General features: G+C 40.6%; 1 protein-coding gene across 1 annotated transcript; it reads right to left on the bottom strand.

Moving 5' to 3' along the window:
* Positions 1-3,220: 3,220 nt before the first annotated feature.
* LOC133552371 (homeobox protein OTX2-like) lies at positions 3,221-8,618 on the bottom strand. Its single transcript, XM_061899582.1, has 4 exons — positions 8,521-8,618; positions 4,765-4,884; positions 4,474-4,625; positions 3,221-4,393 (listed from the first exon to the last, which is right to left on the bottom strand). The coding sequence occupies exons 1-4, from the start codon at positions 8,525-8,527 to the stop codon at positions 3,737-3,739; spliced, it is 936 nt and encodes a 311-aa protein (XP_061755566.1). The 5' UTR covers positions 8,528-8,618; the 3' UTR covers positions 3,221-3,736.
* Positions 8,619-20,879: the final 12,261 nt, after the last annotated feature.

The following is a 20,879-nucleotide window of genomic DNA, read 5'->3' as shown; positions in this document are numbered from 1 at the left end:
AAACAGTGACATAACATTTATAATTTAGTGAGACAAAATTTTAACTTTACAAGAGTGTTTGTTTTAAGTCATGAAGGTACCAGAACCTAATTGTCACGTTTTTCTGGAAACAAGTCACATTTTTAGAAGAACATGGTGTATATAGATATTTCCACAAATCTTAATTTGCAAATTTAGATTTGCCAAATATTTTTTTACATTTTGATGATACACAATACATTTTATTCAGATAAATCCCACATTTGAATTTGGATCAATAATAATTAATCACAGGGTTGTTACTCACTTGCATAATTTAAATTAACTTAAATAAAGAGCCCAACCTTTGAACACAAATGCAATTTTTTTTGTCAGAATGTCTCACAGGACATTTTTTATTTGAATGCACATCTTTTAGTTGCTGAAAATATGGTGACAGTGTAATCTAAAACTAAGGTAAAGGAGCATGCAGTCAAATTAAATTGCCTGATTAATCTGAGAACATACAGCAATGATTATTTGTGAAAAATGGCATGATTTAACGCGATATTTTTTTTTTACAGCCCTAATTTTAAGTGGAATATGGTCAAACTTTACAAAAATGGTTTCATAAAATGGCAATTATAAATATTGCTTTAAGATTTAGACTAATTTATAAAGTCAGTACTTTTTAAGATTAGGTCAAAAAATGTAAAAGTAGTGTAACAATATTTGCAAGTTTGGATATTTTAGGTAAAATACGGTCTAACTTTATGAGAATGATTTCATAACATGACAATTATTATAGGCCTACTGAAATGAGATTTTTTTATTCAAACGGGGGTAGCAGGTCCATTCTGTGTGACATACTTGATCATTTCGCGATATGGCCATATTTTTGCTGAAAGGATTTAGTAGAGAACATCGACGATAAAGTTTGCAACTTTTAGTCGCTAATAGAAAAGCCCTGCCTTTACCGGAAGTCGCAGACGATGACGTCACCCGTTGAGGGCTCCTCACATCCTCACATTGTTTTCAATGGGAGCCTACAACAAAAAGAGCTATTCAGACCAAGAAAACGACAATTTCCCTATTAATTTGAGCGAGGATGAAAGATTTATGTTTGAGGATATTGATAGCGGCGGACTCGAGAAAAAAAAAAAAGAAAAAAAGATCAAGTTAAAAAAAAACGCGATTCCATTGGGACGGATTCAGATGTTTTTAGACACATTTACTAGGATAATTCTGGGAAATCCATTATCTTTCTATTGTGTTGCTAGTGTTTTAGTGAGTTAAATAGCACCTGATAGTCGGAAGTGTGTGTCCACGGGTGTCTTGAGGCCAGTGTCTGATGGAAGTCGACGGCAGCTGTATAGACGGCACAAGCTCAGCTGATCTCCGGTAAGTGGCGACTTTTTAACACAATTTTCTCACCAAAAACTGCTGGTTGACATTTGGTTGGGATCCGAGTTCGCTTGACCGCTCTGATCCATAGGAAAGCTTCACCCCCGGGAATTTTAGACAAGGAATCACAGTGTGTTTGTGTGGCTAAAGGCTAAAGCTTCCCAACTCCATCTTTCTACTTTGACTTCTCCTTTATTAATTGAACAAATTGCAAAAGATTTAGCAACACAGATGTCCAAAATACTGTGTAATTATGCCGTTAAAGCAGACGACTTTTAGCTGTGTGTGTGCGCAGCGCTATTTCCTAACAGTCCGTGACGTCACGCGTACCAGTCATCATTCCGCAACGTTTTCAACAAAAAACTCCCGGGAAATTTAAAATTGCAATTTAGTAAACTTAAAAGGCCGTATTGGCATGTGTTGCAGTGTTAATATTTCATCATTGATATATAAACTATCAGACTGCGTGGTCGGTAGTAGTGGGTTTCAGTAGGCCTTTAAACTTGTGTTAAGATGTAGACTCGTGCGTTAAGTCCATTTCACCAACAATAAAACTACAAATTCATTACAGGCAATATTCAATATGATTTTTTTCTCCTAATGTTTCTTGTTTTTTTCTTCTGTGGCCCTGATATACTTACAAGCAAAGAGAACCATGTTTTATTCTTTGTTGGTTTGTGTGTTGAAACAATGATTTACAAAAAAACAAAAACAATCATTTAGACACTTTGAATAGTTTATGGTTGTAATTTTAGAAAAGTATAGGTAAAGTGTGATGGGAACTTTCAGGCAGGTGGGGATCCTGCTTGGAATTCCCATGTCTGCGGTCAAGTGGATTCGCTTGGAAAAGCCCAGCCTTGGGGACCAAAAAAACAAACGCTTACCAAGAAAAAGCTTCCGAGCCTCTTACTTTATTGTTTAACATCCTCAAAAGCGACATGGGGATTAATGCAGCGCGTCTGGCGGGTCCATATGGCCTCTCTGGTGCTGCTTGTGCTTAATTAAAAACCGAATAGATACTGGGGGGCTGGAGGGTAAGTCATGCTTCAGGACCACTAAAGTGACCTTTTGCTCGTCGCTTACATTTTCCCATTAGAACTTGTTGGAGTGTGGACCAAGGCATCAAAAGGAAGATTTTAAGTCCTTATGCAGGTTTTGATTTACCATTTTGTTGCACTTTGACCTTTCCAATTCAAGTTCCATTATTATTCAACTGCACTCTTAACTTACTTGGTCAATTTTGCACACATGACTCTTGATTATTTTCATATAAACACTGCACTCTTTTCTTTCTGTGTGTGTCTTGGGTGCTAATTGGCGGCCCAACGGACAACAAAGCTGCTTGTCACGTCCTAATTAGACCAATAACACCAGTCTCTCCTCCACTATTAATCAGTGCACGGGTCTGGACAGGTCAGCCCCTCCACAAACCCAACGTGCATCACGGCCCCAGATGGAACTGACGTTATTAATTACTGCAGAATCTTGTACTATCAATTAAGAAATCTCTGTTATCCATTAATCAGATATCAGATTAATCTCAGATGGTTGAGAGGACGTAAGAGTGCCCCCCTCCCAAAGAAAACTACATTGTGTGTTGATGCGTTTGCCCCACAGTAGCAAAGATCATTCACATTTGTCCAAATTAAGAGTGACCTTCCATTAAAAGAAATACCAGATTATCCTTTTTCATATACAGGATTAGTTTCACATTCCAGCTAGTGTCGACAGGATTCTATAGATGATAGCGTTTCCCAAAATAAGAATAAATATTCAATAGAATGAGGGATATAAAACAACAAATTAAGAAATAGCTTTTTAAGCACACATGCAAACAGTCTTGATCATTTTAGTTCTTTATTTTTTATTATTATTGAGTGTGTGTGTTCTTTTTCAATACAGCTTGCTTGATTTTACCTGCATATTCCCTTTTAAAACTAAGATGTAACACCTATAACAGCAGACATGAGGGAAATAATATTTGTAAAAAAAAAAATCACAGTTGCATGTATAAAAAATGACAACAAAAATCTAGAATAACAATAAAAAAGACATACAGGGGACATTGGTGACACAAAAATAAGGGGACGTGGGCATGATTGTCTTTTCGTCTTAGACATATTTCTCATAAATTAAATTAGTGCATCCATGTCAGAGGTCACACATTCATGTGCCAGCTTTATTTCCAAAAAAGAAAATTCTAACTTGATCCCCACAAAGCTTCCTTTCTCTTGTTCCATGTCCTTGATCAAAGTTGGAGTGTGAACGCTCCAAAAAAGGGGGCGACTAGTCCTGCTCTGCTCGCCCGAGGTAGAAGAGTCTCAGGCCGCATGAGAGCTACTCTTCTGCGGCCTGGCTGCGGGGCAGGGAAGCGTCACAACACCTGGAACTTCCACGCCGCCTGGTCTTTGTAATCCAAACAGTCTGTGTTGAAGTTGAGCTTCCACGAAGCCGCTGTCTGGTCTTTATAGTCCAGGCAGTCCGCGGTGCCGCCGTAGCCAAGCCCCGCTGCCCCGTACGCGGACGAGGAGAGCGACGACGCCGGGCTCAAGTGGCTGCTCACGCCGCCCGCTCCTGCACCGCCTCCGCCGCCGCCCATGGGGTTCATCGCAGAGCTCGCCGCGGACAGCTGGTGGTGGTGGGCGTGCATCGGCGACAGGTAGGAGCTGCAGTCCATGCCGGTGAAATAGGACGAGGAGTAGCCCTGGTTGTAGCCCGACGCTTGGCTGTAGGCCATGGGGTAGGACCGCTGCATGCAGGAGGAAGCGGAGGAGGTGGACATTGGGTCCGATAGAGGCGAGATGGAGGCCGGGCTCCATATGGACACCGGCGCCGCGCTGCTGCTCACAGCCGGGAGAGAGGTGCTGGGGGGCGGCGTGAACTGTCCGCTGGCGCCGCTGTCCGAGCTGGCCTCCCGCAGCGGGGAGGATTTCTTTTTCACGGGCCTGCTGCTCACCGCCTTGCTCTGCGCGCCACTCTGCGTCTGCTGGGCCTGCTGCCGGTGTTTGGCTCTGCGGTTTTTGAACCAAACCTGCGAGGAAAAAAAAAAGTTATCTTCCGCGCAAAAAATAGCAAATTTCTTGATTTTTTTTTTTTTTTTTGCGCACTCACCTGCACTCTGGATTCGGGAAGGTTGATTTTCAAAGCCACCTCCTCCCTCATGAAGATATCCGGGTACCGGGTCTTGGTGAACAGACTTTCCAGAACGTCCAGCTGAGCCCGGGTGAAGGTGGTTCTCTCCCGCCTCTGTTTCCGCGGTGTGGCTAAAATAAAAAAGATGACGATTATACTGTAGGTAAAGTGGTAAACGCTTGGCATGGTTCTTCCTACGGGTCACCACAAACAACAACAATTACACTTGAATACATTTAAAGATGGAGCAAGTCAGGCTGCGCATCCTACCTTGGTAACCCACGGAGGGGTGCAGCAGGTCCACGCCGGGCGTGGACAAGCTGAGTCCGTTCACCGTGTAGGGAGGCTGCTTCAAGTAGGACATCATATTTGCAGCCCTTCCAGGAAAAACTACAAGAAGTAATGAAAAAGTATTGATACAAAAAAAAAAAATCCTGTATTGCTTTAACTGTGCAGGTCAGCTTTTGGGGAAAAGAAGATGAAGAAAAAGATGTGCAGCAAAGAAGTGAGCGTCCTAAAAGTGTGGCGAGTCTCTTAAAGCAGGCGTGGAGGGGAGTGGGACCCCCACCCTTGAGCTTGTCCTGAGGATGCTCCGTCTGTACCCCACCCACACACACACACCCTTCCTCCTTCCATAACTGCTGCTTTAGCTCCTCCCCTTAAAAAAACTCTTCTTGTAGGAGCAAAAACAAAACATTGTCGTTATAAAATGCACCCCCCCTCCCCCCCCCCACACACACACACCCCGCCCCTTTATTAGCATATATACCCACGAGTTTGTGCGCGGCTAAATGGGCAAGTGAAGGGGGCGGGGCGCCACTTGCAGGGACAAAGCCCACTGTTGACCGATAAGTAACGCTGATAACAAAAAGAAGTTCTCTTGAGTGGGAACAAAAGTTGGCCATGCTGCAAACTGAGCCCCCCCCCCCCCCCCCCAACCACCCCCCGAATCAGATACAATGGAACCCCCCGCCTCACCACCACCCCTCCAATTTCTATATTTGGCGCCTTTTGTTTGCTGGTAATAAAGCCCTTGTACATTTAAATGTGGCCCAATTAAAATACGAAGGACAACTTTTCGGGGGCCAATAATGAAGAAGCTTGCTAATTCGGACATCTTATCGACACTCCTTAAGGCAAACCCCCCCTCATCCTCCTCATCTCCTAATGAATTGCTCCCGGTAATTAGATTTGGAAGGTGAGACTTTCGTGAAGTGTTGATTAGAAGGGAACACTTAATCTCAACCTAAACAAACAAGGAGAATGACACTTTTTTTTTTAAACGTGCAAATTTTGGGGGAGACAGGAAAACAATTTATTTACAACATATATCATTCGTAATGAGCTGTCAGTCACTAATGCACACTTAGGAAAACTCCTCATCAATATAAAAATACCGTTTTGGTGCCATTTGTAATATTCATTCGTTATTAGACTTGAAATATAATTTAATTTACCCTAATGTTTTGTATTTTCTGCACATGTTACTCAATATAATATACAAATGATGAAAAACACATTTTTAAAAAATGACTCTATTTGATTATATTTGCAAAAGTCATGACTTTTATTATGGTAGGATACTCTCTTTTAACATGATCATCGTTATTCTTAATCTTAATGCAAGCATGCATTAAACACATAATACGCCATTATGATTGTTACATTTGAATTAACACTTGAATTAACCTTATTATATTGTTTGCACATTTTAGTAAATGTAAATAAGACTCATTTGAACTAATCTGCAAAAAACAACACATGTTTTAAAAATTGTAGTATTTTTATTTTAATGCACCGTGGCTATATTTTGTGTGTTTGTGCATATTTTGTGACAGTCATGAAAATATCCGTTTTGCCATCTTGATTAATTTGTAAAAAATATATATATATATTATATTATGTAAGGTGCATTCCTTTTAAAACACCTGGCGTGCTTCTTTAATATTATATAGGGGAATTAAATACGTAATAAGTTTTTAAAAAATGTTACTACTATTGAGCAACTATTATAACATAGAATATCAATACAATAATATTATATATTTTGCAAGTATAACATTTAATTGTGCATATTCAAGAGAAAAAACACTTTCAGGCCATTTTAATACACGTCCATGGTTTTACCTGCCATAATAATATTAATTGGAAGCCTCTGCTTTTTCTTGTTATTATTTTTAATTTCAGTCTGTTTTTATAGAGCCAATAACGGACGCTGCAACACGCAATCTGGCACCCCAGACTCCCCCACCCCCCACAACCCCTCACTGCAGCGACCAAATTGTTCCACATCCGTTCAATAATAATAATTAAAAAAAAACTGTCCCAGTAATTAATTATTATTGGCTAGCTAGTAGATGATGATGATTTTTTTTTCTGTAAAAAAAAAAAAAAATGAAGGAGATAATCCGGGTGGCACGCGCTGGCCTGATTACAGGACGCCATGCAGCCGGCCTCTCGTCGCCATTCAGGCCTTCTTAATTTTCTGCGTCAGCAAAAAAAGACAAAGAGTGGCATTGTGTTTATCACACCAGCTGACTGCCAGACAGCAGCGGTACCCCCCCCCCCCCCCCCAACCCACAACACCCCAAAATATGTGCCAGAGTTAGAAACCTGCAATTTCCTTTTACAAACCGACACATGTCGCAATTATTGTTATTATTCAGTATTCACGATCTTTGTATGCACATTTTTTTTTTTTTTTAATTAATTTTGTTGTAATGTTGAAATATGCACGGTGCATTGTTTACACTCTCATTTTTGGGGGGGAGGGTGGATTTTTTTGGGCATTATGATTATTTTATTTTACTGTTTACTTGCACTGTGAAAATGATTTGCACTTTACCCACTTTACATCAAGATGTCCAAATTGTGGCCCGCGGGCCCAAGGACCGTTATTGCCACCTGCAGCTCTTTTTTTAAAAAGGGAAAGGGGCAAATATAGAGCTAAACTGTATAAGGAGACAAAGTTGACATGTTTATGTTGATAGCAAAGCTGACATGCAAACTGTATTTTTTTTCATTAAATATTAATATTTCTTAGCATATTACTAATATATTAATATTAAAATGTATTTCATATTAATGTATTTAATCAACATATTTGGATTAGGTGTTTTATTCAAATGTATTCAAACAAAAATATCTGATGTCTTATTTGATTGTTTGTAATTCCAAGGTGCAATATTTTAGATCCCTGATGTTACAAGACAACGTATCTATAAATGTCTTGATTTGCCCCCAAAGCTGCCCCAATCAGCGACATCCTCGAGGGGTTTTCCAGGATCTCAACTTGTGCACTGCTCCATTAACCGCCTCATGGCTTTTGGCTCAGAGGGACGTCAGATAGCAGTGAAAAGTGTCCTTAACACAAAAACAAAAACACGCCTCCACAATTACTAACTCCGCGTGTGGGCTCCTGCTCCCTCCCGCCATCCATTCTCCCCTCCAAAAACATCTCAATTACATTACAAGTTTGGGGAAAAAACATATATATATATGTATGTATGTATGTATATATATATATATATATATGTATATAGATATGTTTTTTCCCCAAACTTGTAATGTAATATATGTATATATATATATATATATATATATATATATATATATATATATATATATATGTATATATATATATATATATATATATATATATATGTATATATGTACACATACATATACATTCATACATACATATGTATACACATATATGTATACATATATACATACATAAATATATATACATACATACATATACATATATATACACATATATGTATATATACATACATACATATATAAACATTTATATATATAGATTCATATGTATATACATACATATATATGTATGTATATATATATATACATATATATATGTATGTATATATGTATATATATATATATATTTATATATATATATATATATATATATATATATATATATATATATATATATATATATATATATATATATATATATATATATATATATATATATTAATGTAAAAGATTGTTACTTACTTGACATGTGATGCTTTTAAGGTCTCTCTTGTCTGCATTCAGCTTATATACACTTTCAGGCAGCTTTCATTAGTTTTTACTCCCGGGTAAGCTTGTTGGATGTGGATAATACTTAGGGATGCTCGGTATTTATAGCGAAAAGGAGAGAGAGAGAGAGGGAAAAAGAGACTAGGAGGGAGATTTAAGGAGCCAATAAAAAGGAGCGATCATACCGCTGCAGTGGCTGTATAGTGTAAATAATGTAAAGTGTAATTTAAAGTACAAGTACACATGCACAATGAGATCCGATACAAAATCCTGCATGCCTCTACCAAGAGGGGTGTCCAAAGTGTGGCCTGGGGACAACTTTTGGCAACTGGTCCATGCAGCTAAAAATACAATTGTTTAATTAAATATTAATTAGATGTATTATTATATATTACACTAATTTGCTTGGGCAGTTGTTGCACCAATATGTTGGTGTTTTGTTCAGATAGCTTTGCATATAGACCAAATTGGTGCCATTTGCCTCCCATGGAAAAATATGGGTTATAGTTGTACAGCAATGTTTTACCTTCAAGGTACTCAAAGTGCTTTGACACTATTTCCACAATTACCCATTCACACACTGATGGCTGGAGCTGCCATGCAAGGCCCTAACCAAGACCCATCAGGAACCAGGCTTGAAGGGTCTTGCTCAAGGACACAATGGACGTGACTAAGATGGCAGAAGCTGGGGATCGAACCAGGAACCCACAAGTTGCTCTACCAACCGAGCCACGCCGCCCACCAAGAAAATAATATATATTGAGTAGAAGATGTTTTTCATTCGGCGAAGTGTCCTGCACAGATTGTATAATTATAAAATATAATTCAAAATATTGATTTATATTAAATTGGACAGTGTAATCATACAGCATTAGTTCCCTGTACCTCCTCCAGAAATCTTACTTTACCATGAAATATCGCCATGAAATGTTATATTTTTTTTACATAGTTGTGGTATAATACTTATCCCAATGATAACTTTATTTTCATTTAAAACAGTTAGTTAAAATACACATAACATAGTTTTTTCTCTGGGTTTTTCAATTATTTAGTGGTAAAGCCAGAGTAAATTCATCATCAGTTGAGGACTTCAAAGACACCTTTATAGAAATCTAAACTCAATGTTCCTCATGGATGTGACACAGGACGAAATATTTCAAATCATGAATAAATGTAAATTCAAGCCATCAAATGATCGTAAGGGAATTATCATATAGAAACAATAAAAAAGGTTATTGAAGAGATCTCAGAACCATTAATGTTTATAAGTAATATATAATTTCAAACAGGAACATTCCCAAACTAAACTAAACTAGCAAAGTTGTACTTTTTTTATAAGACTGGAGACAAACACCAGTTTACAAATTACAGACCTGTTTCTTTACTTCCATCCATCCACCCATTTTTTACCGCTTATTCCCTTTGGGGTCGCGGGGGGCACTGGTGCCTATCTCAGCTACAATCAACAAATTGGACAATTTTATAAAGTAAGTACCCTTGCCAAAAGCCATAATGGATACAGAGCTAATATTTAAAAATGGATGGCTTTAATAGAAATAACGGAAAATATTACCAATGGAATAGCAGCTGCAGTGCTTATGGATCCAACAAAAACATTTAACACAATTAATCATAATATTTTTATGAGAAAAAAAAACGGTATGGCATCAGAGGGCTGGTCTTGAACTGGGTAAGAAGCTACTTAAACAACAGGAAGCAACATGTGAAGCTATAGTCGAAAACATGTATACATTGCTAAATATATCCTGTGGTGTACCTCAAGGATCAACACTGGGACCAGAATTGTTCAGTCTCTATATAAATAACATGTGTAAAGTTACAAAAGACTTAATATTAGTATTATTTGCAGGCGATACAACTGAATTTTGTTCAGGAGGGAACACACAGAACTTCAGTAAAACTTAAAATAATGCTATTCGCTAACAACAAAAGAGAAAATCAAACACAATTATGGGTGTAACAATAGATGAACTGGAAAACTCATATAAAATATGCAACATAAGATGGCCAAAAATACATCAATGATGAATAAAGCAAAGGGACAAGCAGTAGAAAGTGGATGGATGGATGTATTGGACCAAAAATCACTTCATATTCTCTACTGCTCTAGTTATTGTGTAGAAATTAGGGGAAATAACAATAAAAGTACACTTCAGTCACTAATGGTGATTAAAAAAAGAGGTCAATTAGAATAATACATAATGATGGATACAAAGAACATTCAAACTCTTTATTTAGTGATTCACAAATATTGACATTCAATGAGTTGGTGCATTTGCAAACATCTAAAATCATGCACTAAGCAAACTATAACCTGCTACCCAATAATGTACAACAATTCTTCTCAACAAAAGAGGAGAATTAACCGCAAAGAAAATTGTAACTTAATCAAATCCCTTTTATTTATTTAGCACTATTAACAACACAACTGTTTCCAGAGTGCTGCATTTAAAATGAAACAATAAAAAGTAAACAAATTACAATTATTTAAAATTAAACAAGTAAAAAACTAATTAAAAAATAATAATAAAACAATAAAATACATAATTAAAACAAAAAAAGAAATAAAAACAAATCAATAAAATAGAATAAATCTATTAAAAAAACAAAGGACCACATGACTCACACTGATTTAAAAGCCAGAGAATAAAAGGTTTTAAGACGAGACCTGCATTAAACAGCAGGGGTTCATTCTGACACAAGGGGCAAAACATTCCACAGTTTAGGGCCAACAACACATAAGGCCCGGTCTCCCCTAATTTTAAGCCTTGTTCTAGGCCCCACAGGTTGGAACTGGCCCTCGGACCTCAACACGCGGTCTGGAGCATAAATTTGGATGAGGTTTGTAATGCACTTTGGGGTCAGTCCATTCAAAGCTTTAAAAACAAACGGTAACAATTTAAAATCTGTTTTAAAACGAACAGGAAGCCAATGCAGAGAAGCGACAATCCTGTTAAAAGTTGTGACTTATTCCAGTGTAAAGTGCATTACAGTAGTTCAGACGTGATGAGATAAAAGCATGCATGGCCTGTTCAAATTGGTTAAAAGATGGAAAAGATTTTTGATAAAAGCCAAAGGTGATAAAAACTTTTTTAACAACGGCACTGATTTGTTCATCAAATTTAAATTATGGTCTATAACAGGGGTCACCAACGCGGTGCCCGCGGACACCAGGTAGCCCGTAAGGACCAGATGAGTAGCCCGCTGGCCTGTTCTAAAAATAGCTCAAATAGCAGCACTTACCAGTGAGCTGCCTATATTTTTGAAATCGTATTTATTTATTAGCAAGCTTGTCTCGCTTTACTCGACATTTTTAATTCTAAGAGAGACAAAACTCAAATAGAATTTGAAATTCCAAGAAAATATTTTAAGACTTCGTCTTCACTTGTTTAAATAAATTCATTGTTTTTACATTGCTTCTTATAACTTTCAGAAAGACAATTTTAGAGAAAAAATACAACCTTAAAAATGATTTTAGGATTTTTAAACACATATACCTTTTTACCTTTTAAATTCCTTCCTCTTCTTTCCTGACAATTTAAATCAATATTCAAGTATTTTTTATTTTTTTTATTGTAAAGAATAATAAATACATTTAAACTTAATTCTTCATTTTAGCTTCTGTTTTTTCGCCAAAGAATATTTGTGAAATGTTTCTTCAAACTTATGATTAAAATTATAAAAAAAATATTCTGACAAATCTAGAAAATCTGTAGAATCAAATTTAAATCTTATTTCAAAGTCTTTTGAATTTATTTTAAAATGGTTGTTCTGGAAAATGTAGAAGAAATGATTTGTCTTTGTTAGAAATATAGCTTGGTCCAATTTGTTATATATTATAACAAAGTGCAGATTGGATTTTAACCTAATTAAAACATGTCATCAAAATTCTAAAATTAATCCTAACTATGAAAAATTACTAATGATGTTCCATAAATTCTTTTTTTTATTTTTTTCAAAAATATTCGAATTAGCTAGTTTTTCTCTTCATTTTTTTCTGTTGAACTTTGAATTTTAAAGAGTCGAAATTGAAGATAAACTATGTTTCAAAATAAAATTTTAACTTTGTGTTTTCTCCTCTTTTAAACCGTTCAATTAAGTATTTTTTTTAATCATTTATTCTCTACAAAAAACCTTCCGTAAAAGGAAAAAAATGTATGACGGAATGACAGACAGAAATACCCATTTTTCTATATATAGATTTATTTATTAAAGGTAAATTGAGCAAATTGGCTATTTCTGGCAATTTATTTAAGTGTGTTTTCAACTGGTAGCCCTTCGCATTAATCAGTACCCAAGAAGTAGCTCTTGGTTTCAAAAAGGTTGGTGACCCCTGGTCTATAATGACTGCAAGGGTGGTGGCTGTGGGACGTACAGAGTTCTCAAGAAAGTCCAAGTCACGCAGAGGGTCACTGTTGCCCACCAGCACATATTCAGTTTTTTTCCTCATTTAGCTTTAAAAAATTCTGCGCCAACCAGGCCTTGACATCATTCAAGCACTCAAGCGGGGGTCCCAGGAGGGTACAAAACATTTTTGTATTTGGCATATATATATTTGGCAGTCATTCGCATGAAAATGATAAAAGGTGCCATGCTCTTAATATTGCATCAAGGGGAATGAAATAAAGGGCCCAAGAATTGATCCTTGGGGGACTCCACAGTCAGGTGGGGCGATGGATGAAGTTGAGTCCCCCAATTTTACATAGAAACTTCTCTCTGACAGGTAAGACCTGAACCACTTCAGAGCTGTCCCCCTGACCTCTACATAGTCTTCTAAATGAGATAAAATAATTGTGTGGTGAACTGTGTCGAAAATCCGGAGTCAGCCCTAAAAGCAATACAATGGCTGAATGACCAGAATCAGTCATTAAAAACCTTTAAGAGTGCAGACTCGGTGCTGTGAAAGACTCTGTAAACTGACTGAAAAGTATCGATAATGCCACTGTCATTTAAAAAACGCTGTATATGCGTAAAAAACTTTGAACTTAAAACATTTGTATGTGCGTTCCACACTTAAAACCTTTAGTATATCATTATTTGTAATTTAATTATGGAATAGATTAAGCAAAGAAATCAAACAAATTACTGATATGATTCTGTCACGCTTAGCGGCGCACTTGCTGCGCGGAGTTGCCACTTTGTGGATGCACACACTACCAGTCAGCAGGATTGCAGGTAAGAATACGTTTTAATATAATAAAACAAAAGAACACTGGTGCAAAACGGGAAAAAACAAAGCGCGTGCCAATGCACGAAAAGCTAATGCTAAAACGTAGCAGGAAACAGAAAACATTAAACGACGTGCCACACGCACGTGAAGCTAAGGCGGAACTTAGCACAAAATAATTGAGGACACAGGATACAAAAACGTGACGTGTTGCGAAAAGCAAGTAATGAGCTGAGGATGAACTGAGGAATCAGGTGGGCTTAAATACACAAATAATAATCAAAAACAGGTGTGACAGGAGCCCGTGAGGAGGAGCACACTACGTTGCCATGGTGACTAAACAAACAGAGAAGTGCTCAAACACAAGGAATCGGCAGAGTCCAGAACTAAACATGAACAAAAACATAAGCGGCAAAACAATAAACGATCCGCATAGCGGATCGTGACACTACCCCTCCCCCAAGGGGCAGATCCCAGATGCCCCAAAAATCATAAAGTACAACCCCCCCCCCCACATCTAGACAGTCCAAAAGAGAAGGGAGGGCGGAGGGAGGACCTGGTGGAGGGCTGACAAGTCCTGCATCCTTGACTCCACCAAGGACACCACAGGCACCACAAAAGTTTTTAGTGGGCGGGCCCGCAGAGGCCACATCCGTGGCTGACGAGGACCAGGGCGCGTCCTGCGAGGAGGACGCTCTGGGTAGGGCCACCACCATGGCCGGCGTGGGGGTGGACGCACCTGCCGAGGAGGACGCCCGTGGTTCGGCCACACCCGTGGAGATGGAAGCGCCCAGCGAGGTGGACGTCCTGGTCACGGCCACACCCACGACCGACGTGGAGGCAGATGCGCCTGGCGAGCAGGACGACCTAACGCTTGGCCTGGACCTGGACCCCGAGTTGGACCTCGGCGCTGACCAGGACATCGACGTCGACCTGGACCCGGGCGTCGTCTTGGGCTGGGGCTTGGAGGCCGGCTCGGGCTTGGAGGCCGGCTCGGGCTTGGAGGCCGGCTCGGGCTTGGAGGCCGGCTCGGGCTTGGAGGCCGGCTCCGAGGCCGGCTCGGGCTTTCAGGCCGGCTTGCACCTGGACTCGGAGGCCGGCTTGCACCTGGACTCGGAGGCCGGCTTGCACCTGGACTCGGAGGCCGGCTTGCACCTGGACTCGGAGGCCGGCTTGCACCTGGACTCGGAGGCCGGCTTGCACCTGGACTCGGAGGCCGGCTTGCACCTGGACTCGGAGGCCGGCTTGCACCTGGACTCGGAGGCCGGCTTGCACCTGGACTCGGAGGCCGGCTTGCACCTGGACTCGTAGGCCGGCTTGCACCTGGACTCGTAGGCCGGCTTGCACCTGGACTCGTAGGCCGGCTTGCACCTGGACTCGTAGGCCGGCTTGCACCTGGACTCGTAGGCCGGCTTGCACCTGGACTCGTAGGCCGGCTTGCACCTGGACTCGTAGGCCGGCTTGCACCTGGACTCGTAGGCCGGCTTGCACCTGGACTCGTAGGCCGGCTTGCACCTGGACTCGTAGGCCGGCTTGCACCTGGACTCGGAGGTCGAGCCCGGCGCGGTGCCGGCGTGGGAGGTTGGCGCGGTGCCGGCGTGGGAGGTTGGCGCGGTGCCGGCGTGGGAGGTTGGCGCGGTGCCGGCGTGGGAGGTTGGCGCGGTGCCGGCGTGGGAGGTTGGCGCGGTGCCGGCGTGGGAGGTTGGCGCGGTGCCGGCGTGGGAGGTTGGCGCGGTGCCGGCGTGGGAGGTTGGCGCGGTGCCGGCGTGGGAGGTTGGCGCGGTGCCGGCGTGGGAGGTTGGCGCGGTGCCGGTACTGGGAATAGCCTTAGCCGTGGACTTGGCGTTGGAGGTTGACTTGGTGCTGGCACTGGGGCTAGCCTTGGACGTGGACTTGCCATTGGGCTAGGTGCTAGCATTGGTGCAGGTGGCTCGTCTGTTGGTGCGGGCGGAGCCAGTGGCAAGGCAGGCAGCAACCTCAATGGAAGGTCTGCCTGTGCCACTGACACGCCATCAGCCTTGCCCCCCCCCTCAGGAAGCAGATTCCAGATGCCAGATGGAGCTGGTGGGGTGGGGGGGGGGGGGGCATTTGTGCGAGCTTGGAGGCAGTCGAGGGCATGGGAGGGTGGAAGCTTGGAAGCCTGGGAGCTGGCCCTGTGCGTGTGCGCTGCATGCGTCCCTCAGGCAGATTTACAGCCGGTGCAGGGGAGGAAAAGCCACATGGGAAGCACCTGGCAGTCGCTGCTGAGGGGAAAGTCCTGCACTCCTTTTGTGCACGCCCCTGCGCGGCGCCTGGTCGCCGCTGGATCCCTCGCCTCACTGGTGGTTTGACGTACCCGCGCGGCTGGCAACTCGCTGAGGAGAAAGTCGGGGTGGCTTGTGCTTGGGGGCGGAAGCGGTCCTCCGCGTCCGCTATCCTCGTCATCAGTAGCCCCCACGCCACCACAGCTTCGGCCGGCAGCTCTATCTCGTCCTCGCTTTCCCATGGACGAGAGTCTGCTCGTATCTCCCTGAAGATCTCTGATTTTTCCTCATCGGAGAGGAACACCTGTTCTTGCTGGGGATGGAGGAGTGCGAAGTGGCTTTTGGCTCGGCTCATTCTGTCACGCTTCGCGGCGCACTTGCTGCGCGGAGTTGCCACTTTGTGGATGCACACACTACCAGTCAGCAGGATTGCAGGTAAGAATACGTTTTAATATAATAAAACAAAAGAACACTGGTGCAAAAAGGGGAAAAACAAAGCGCGTGCCAGTGCACGGAAAACTAATGCTAAAACGTAGCAGGAAACAGAAAACATTAAACGACGTGCCACACGCACGTGAAGCTAAGGCGGAACTTAGCACAAAATAATCGAGGACACAGGATACAAAAACGTGACGTGTTGCGAAAAGCAAGTAATGAGCCGAGGACGAACTGAGGAATCAGGTGGGCTTAAATACACCAATAATAATCAAAAACAGGTGTGACAGGAGCCCGTGAGGAGGAGCACACTACGTTGCCATGGTGACTAAACAAACGGGGAAGTGCTCAAACACAAGGAATCAGCAGAGTCCAGAACTAAACATGAACAAAGACATATAAGCGGCAAAACAATAAACGATCCGCATAGCGGATCGTGACAGATTCTGTTGAACTGAAAACTGAAATACAAATTGAGAACAGGAAGTGAATAAAAATGTTTGCAATTACTATGAAATGGAAAAGGAGTAAGTTTAAATAAGCTCTGCTTCTTTCTACGTCTTTTCAGACTTGTTGAAAAGAGAAACTTGAAAGTTTTATGTATCATATAGTAATTGTATGCATGTTCAAAATAAACATAAACCTATATCTTCTTATTATTGTTTTTGTATATTCAATAATGAGCGGAATCTTAGCACAGTCATGTTACCAAAAATGTTTTGGGATTATATTTATTTATTTGGAATAGATTTCAATATTTGTGGTATTAACAACAAATGTGATGCAGCTATATTTCATGTATTTTCTAGTTTTAAGCTATAACCTACGAGACTATTGCTTTCAGACCTCTTATGTGAATGATTTATCTTCAGTTTAGAAACTTTGTACAAGAATCGATTCAACATCAGATTTACAGTTAAAAAAAGACACCTCTTTGAGTTTATTTTGAGGGAGTTGCAATAAGCAAGGAGTATACGTATCAAACTGGTTTGGTTTTAGCATCTTTAAAGTGCAAAATGTATGAAAGTGGCTTCATTGTTCATGTAAGACATCACCACTGATCTACAATATGTTGATTATTATGGTTGACATTTAAGGCCTTTTCCTGATATTCCACCACACTTTTGTAGCCAAAAAAAGGGTGCATCAAAATATTAGGAACTCATAAATTAATACATCTGTGTTAAAAATGCACGGTGCAGTACATCCATCCATCCATTTTCTACCGCTTATTCCCTTTCGGGGTCAAGTAAAGTCTATATAAAATTTGTGTAGGAACAATATCTCACTCACTCACAAAAAATTGGATTTGAGGAGCAGGAGCCAAACCTCCCACCCCCCCAATAGACCTCCCACCCGTCTCTCCTAGAAGCAGCCTGTCATTTGGAGAAAAGGGGGGCGGTACAGATTAGTCTGGTCTGGTTAATTAATAGAGCTAATTACCTGATTTGTTGGCATTTTATTGATTATTGTAAATCAAAATGACCGTTCATGCAAACCCCCCCCCCCCCCCCCCCCCATCCTTTTCTATTTTGGCAGAGCTGTACTGTGGCCCCTCCTTCTCTCGTCAGCGCCCTGAAGGTCCCTAAATGAGCTGCAGTAGAGGTTAGAGAACTAATTATGGCATGAGGCTGCATGCTAGATTAAAGACTGCCAGACAGGCTTGTTAGACCAGCCTAAAATCAATAGCACCATTTTAACAATGTGGTAGAATTCATTGCAATTGACTGCATCTTAAACAGTGAAAAATGTGCCTTTCTGACTGAGTTAATCACTTTTAGTAAGTGGAACTATGGATGCCAGGTTTGTTTTGCCTCATTTCTTTCTTGGAAATGTACTTTTGTCAGGTTTTAAGTTTAAAAAGTGAGCGTGTAGAAAGAAATTAATACGACGGTCCTTTTCATGGATCAATTGGTAAACTGATAGCAACATGCATTAATCAATAGGCTACATCAGTTTCACGTCTGCATGACATTTTTGGGTTATTACCTTTGCCAGAAGGTTATGTTAACGTTGGGTACTTAGCAAAATAACTCAGAAGGTCCTGGGCAGGTTTTCTTGAAACTTTCAGGAAATGTTTGAAATGGGATAAGGTACAAGAGATTAGATTTTAGGTTCTATAGCTACTATGCATTACCTCAAATTTATGCTTTTTTTGTATGTGTATGCTAGCCGCCCCGCAGACACAAAGACAGTGGATGACTGACAAGAGGTTTTACTTCATTTCTTTCATTCAGCTATAGATAGGTCAAAAAGTTGTGCAGATTTTCATGAAGTGTTCAAAATTGGGATAAAGAACAACTGATTAAATTTTTGGGCTGATTCAGATAATTTCTTCTATGTTACCTCACGTTAACGTTACAAAGTTCAACTTCTTCGTGTCTGTCTGCTTGCGAGCTTCCCTCCACCCACAGAGACAAAGACTGTGAGTTACAGACATAAGGCTTCACATTGTTCTTTCATTCCGCAATGGATAACTCAAAAAGTAACGGACAGATATTGGTTTAACTTTCAAGAAATGTCAGAAAAAGGGTAAGAAACAAGTAATTACAGTTTGGGAATAATCCGGATCACAATCTGGATTGAGGATTTTTTTCTTTTTACCGTTGGGAGGAAGGGACTGACGAAGGTCTCTGCTCTTTGAGTGCTTTTTCTAGTTTGTTTCTGTTTTCTCTGGCTTCCCGTGTTTTGTATTATTTTCTGTCCATACTTAAAGATTTGTTCCATATCCTGTTTGCTTCCGTTTGTTACCACTTTCTTCGTGATAGGAGCATTATTTCCCTCACCTGCCCTTGATTGGCAATCAGGAGACACCGTGTATATGGTTGTCAGTCAGAGGTTGGTTGTCTGAGGGATGATACAGGGTTCTGTCATGATCCGTTACCCGGGTCATGACATGATTCATGTATAGTAATATTTCTGTTTTAGTCTGTTTCCTGGTTGCACCTTCTTTCCCTGTTTTCTGTTGGCACTGATTCTCCTCACCTGTTTTAGTTTAGTAATTAGTGTTCCCATCAGGTGTTTGGGTTACTCACTCCCCTTTATATTGTCCGGTCACCCAGCAGTAGTTGCTGGTTCAATGTTTGCTGAAGGCAACAGTTACGTTCTCCTGTTTTTTCTCCTTGCTAGTAAGTTTGTACACACTAGCATTCCTCGTGTTACACCTTTGGTGACATTTTGGTTTTTGTTTAGCTCCACGCTTAATAGTGTTGTATTTTTGGTTCCTGCGTTTAATTTATTAAAAAAACGTGAATCTCACCTGCAAACTACTCCTGCTTGCTTCCTGCGTTGGTGAGGAACACAACAATTGCAGCCATGCGCTCCCGAAGACGTAACAGGTTCACTGTTCTATGTTAGCAATATGTGCTTACATGTACAATTTTACGTTACTTTTGGATTTGTTTTTGCCTCGCATTTGCTTGTCTAGCTGTTTTTATCCACTCTTTCCAAAAAGATGAGTATCATTTACATTTCAACAGCTACTTGTACAAAATTAATACTTTAAAAACAGACCTGGTGCTTAATGGTGCCAAAATCGGTATCTAAAATTGTACATTTTTGTAAAAACAAAACAAAAAAATGCCTTTTGTTTTTATAGAATTTTGTCACAAGAACTTGTCATAATTACTGCAACAGTACAGAACATACAGTGTGTAAAACGTGCTAAAAATTATTTACTTGTGTTGTAATGTTTGATGGTCATAACTCCAGGAGTTTCTGAATGCAACCTCGTTTGCCGTAACTATAATTGGTGCATCATAACGAAGTGCTTTGCATGTGGTTGGTGTGGCACTGGTGGTGTTGTGAGGGCTGCTGTTGGCATGTTAAGGTCGCCAGAAAAGTATAAAAAGGGCGTCAGAATCTCTGTGCTTCAGTCAAGGAGGCTAAATTACTCACAACATGAGTGCCTGACTGTTATGCTATTGCTTACTAGTTTCAATGACCCGCCTTATTTTGCCTCTGATTGGCCAGTCCATAATGTTTCGCCCTAACCTTAGCCAATTGTGACTCATCATACGAACACCAGCCAATCTTCATGGTTATTATCTCTATGTAAAGATATTCTCATTCATCCAGGTTATTGGATTTTCAAAATTTTTTGGGCCTGGATTCGCAGTCCGTTTTCAATCTTTGTAGCTTTGATGTAAACTACCTAGGTACATGGTTCTTAAAGTAGCTAAGCTACAGGAAAAGCTACTCGTTAAAAAAGTAGCTAAGCTACCGCCAAGCTACTGGAAAATGTAGTTCAGCTACGTAGCCTAGCCTGTTACTACCCATCATTGTCGACAATATGCACTGTAGTGTATCAATACGATCGTGACTTATTCGATGGACAGTCGGATGTTCCCAATTGATTTGGGTAAGCAATCCATTAATTTAACATTGTTTGGCTCAAAGTTTCAGCCGTCTAAGCAGAAGTTCATCCTCCGTATATTTAGTTTAAAAAAGATATGGTCGTGAATCTT

The sequence above is a fragment of the Nerophis ophidion genome, linkage group LG05 (genome assembly GCF_033978795.1).
Source record: "Nerophis ophidion isolate RoL-2023_Sa linkage group LG05, RoL_Noph_v1.0, whole genome shotgun sequence".
In the NCBI taxonomy this organism is placed as follows: Eukaryota; Metazoa; Chordata; class Actinopteri; order Syngnathiformes; family Syngnathidae; genus Nerophis; species Nerophis ophidion.
The sequence above is the reverse complement of the archived record's forward strand: the minus strand, read 5'-3'. Positions and strand labels throughout refer to the sequence as shown.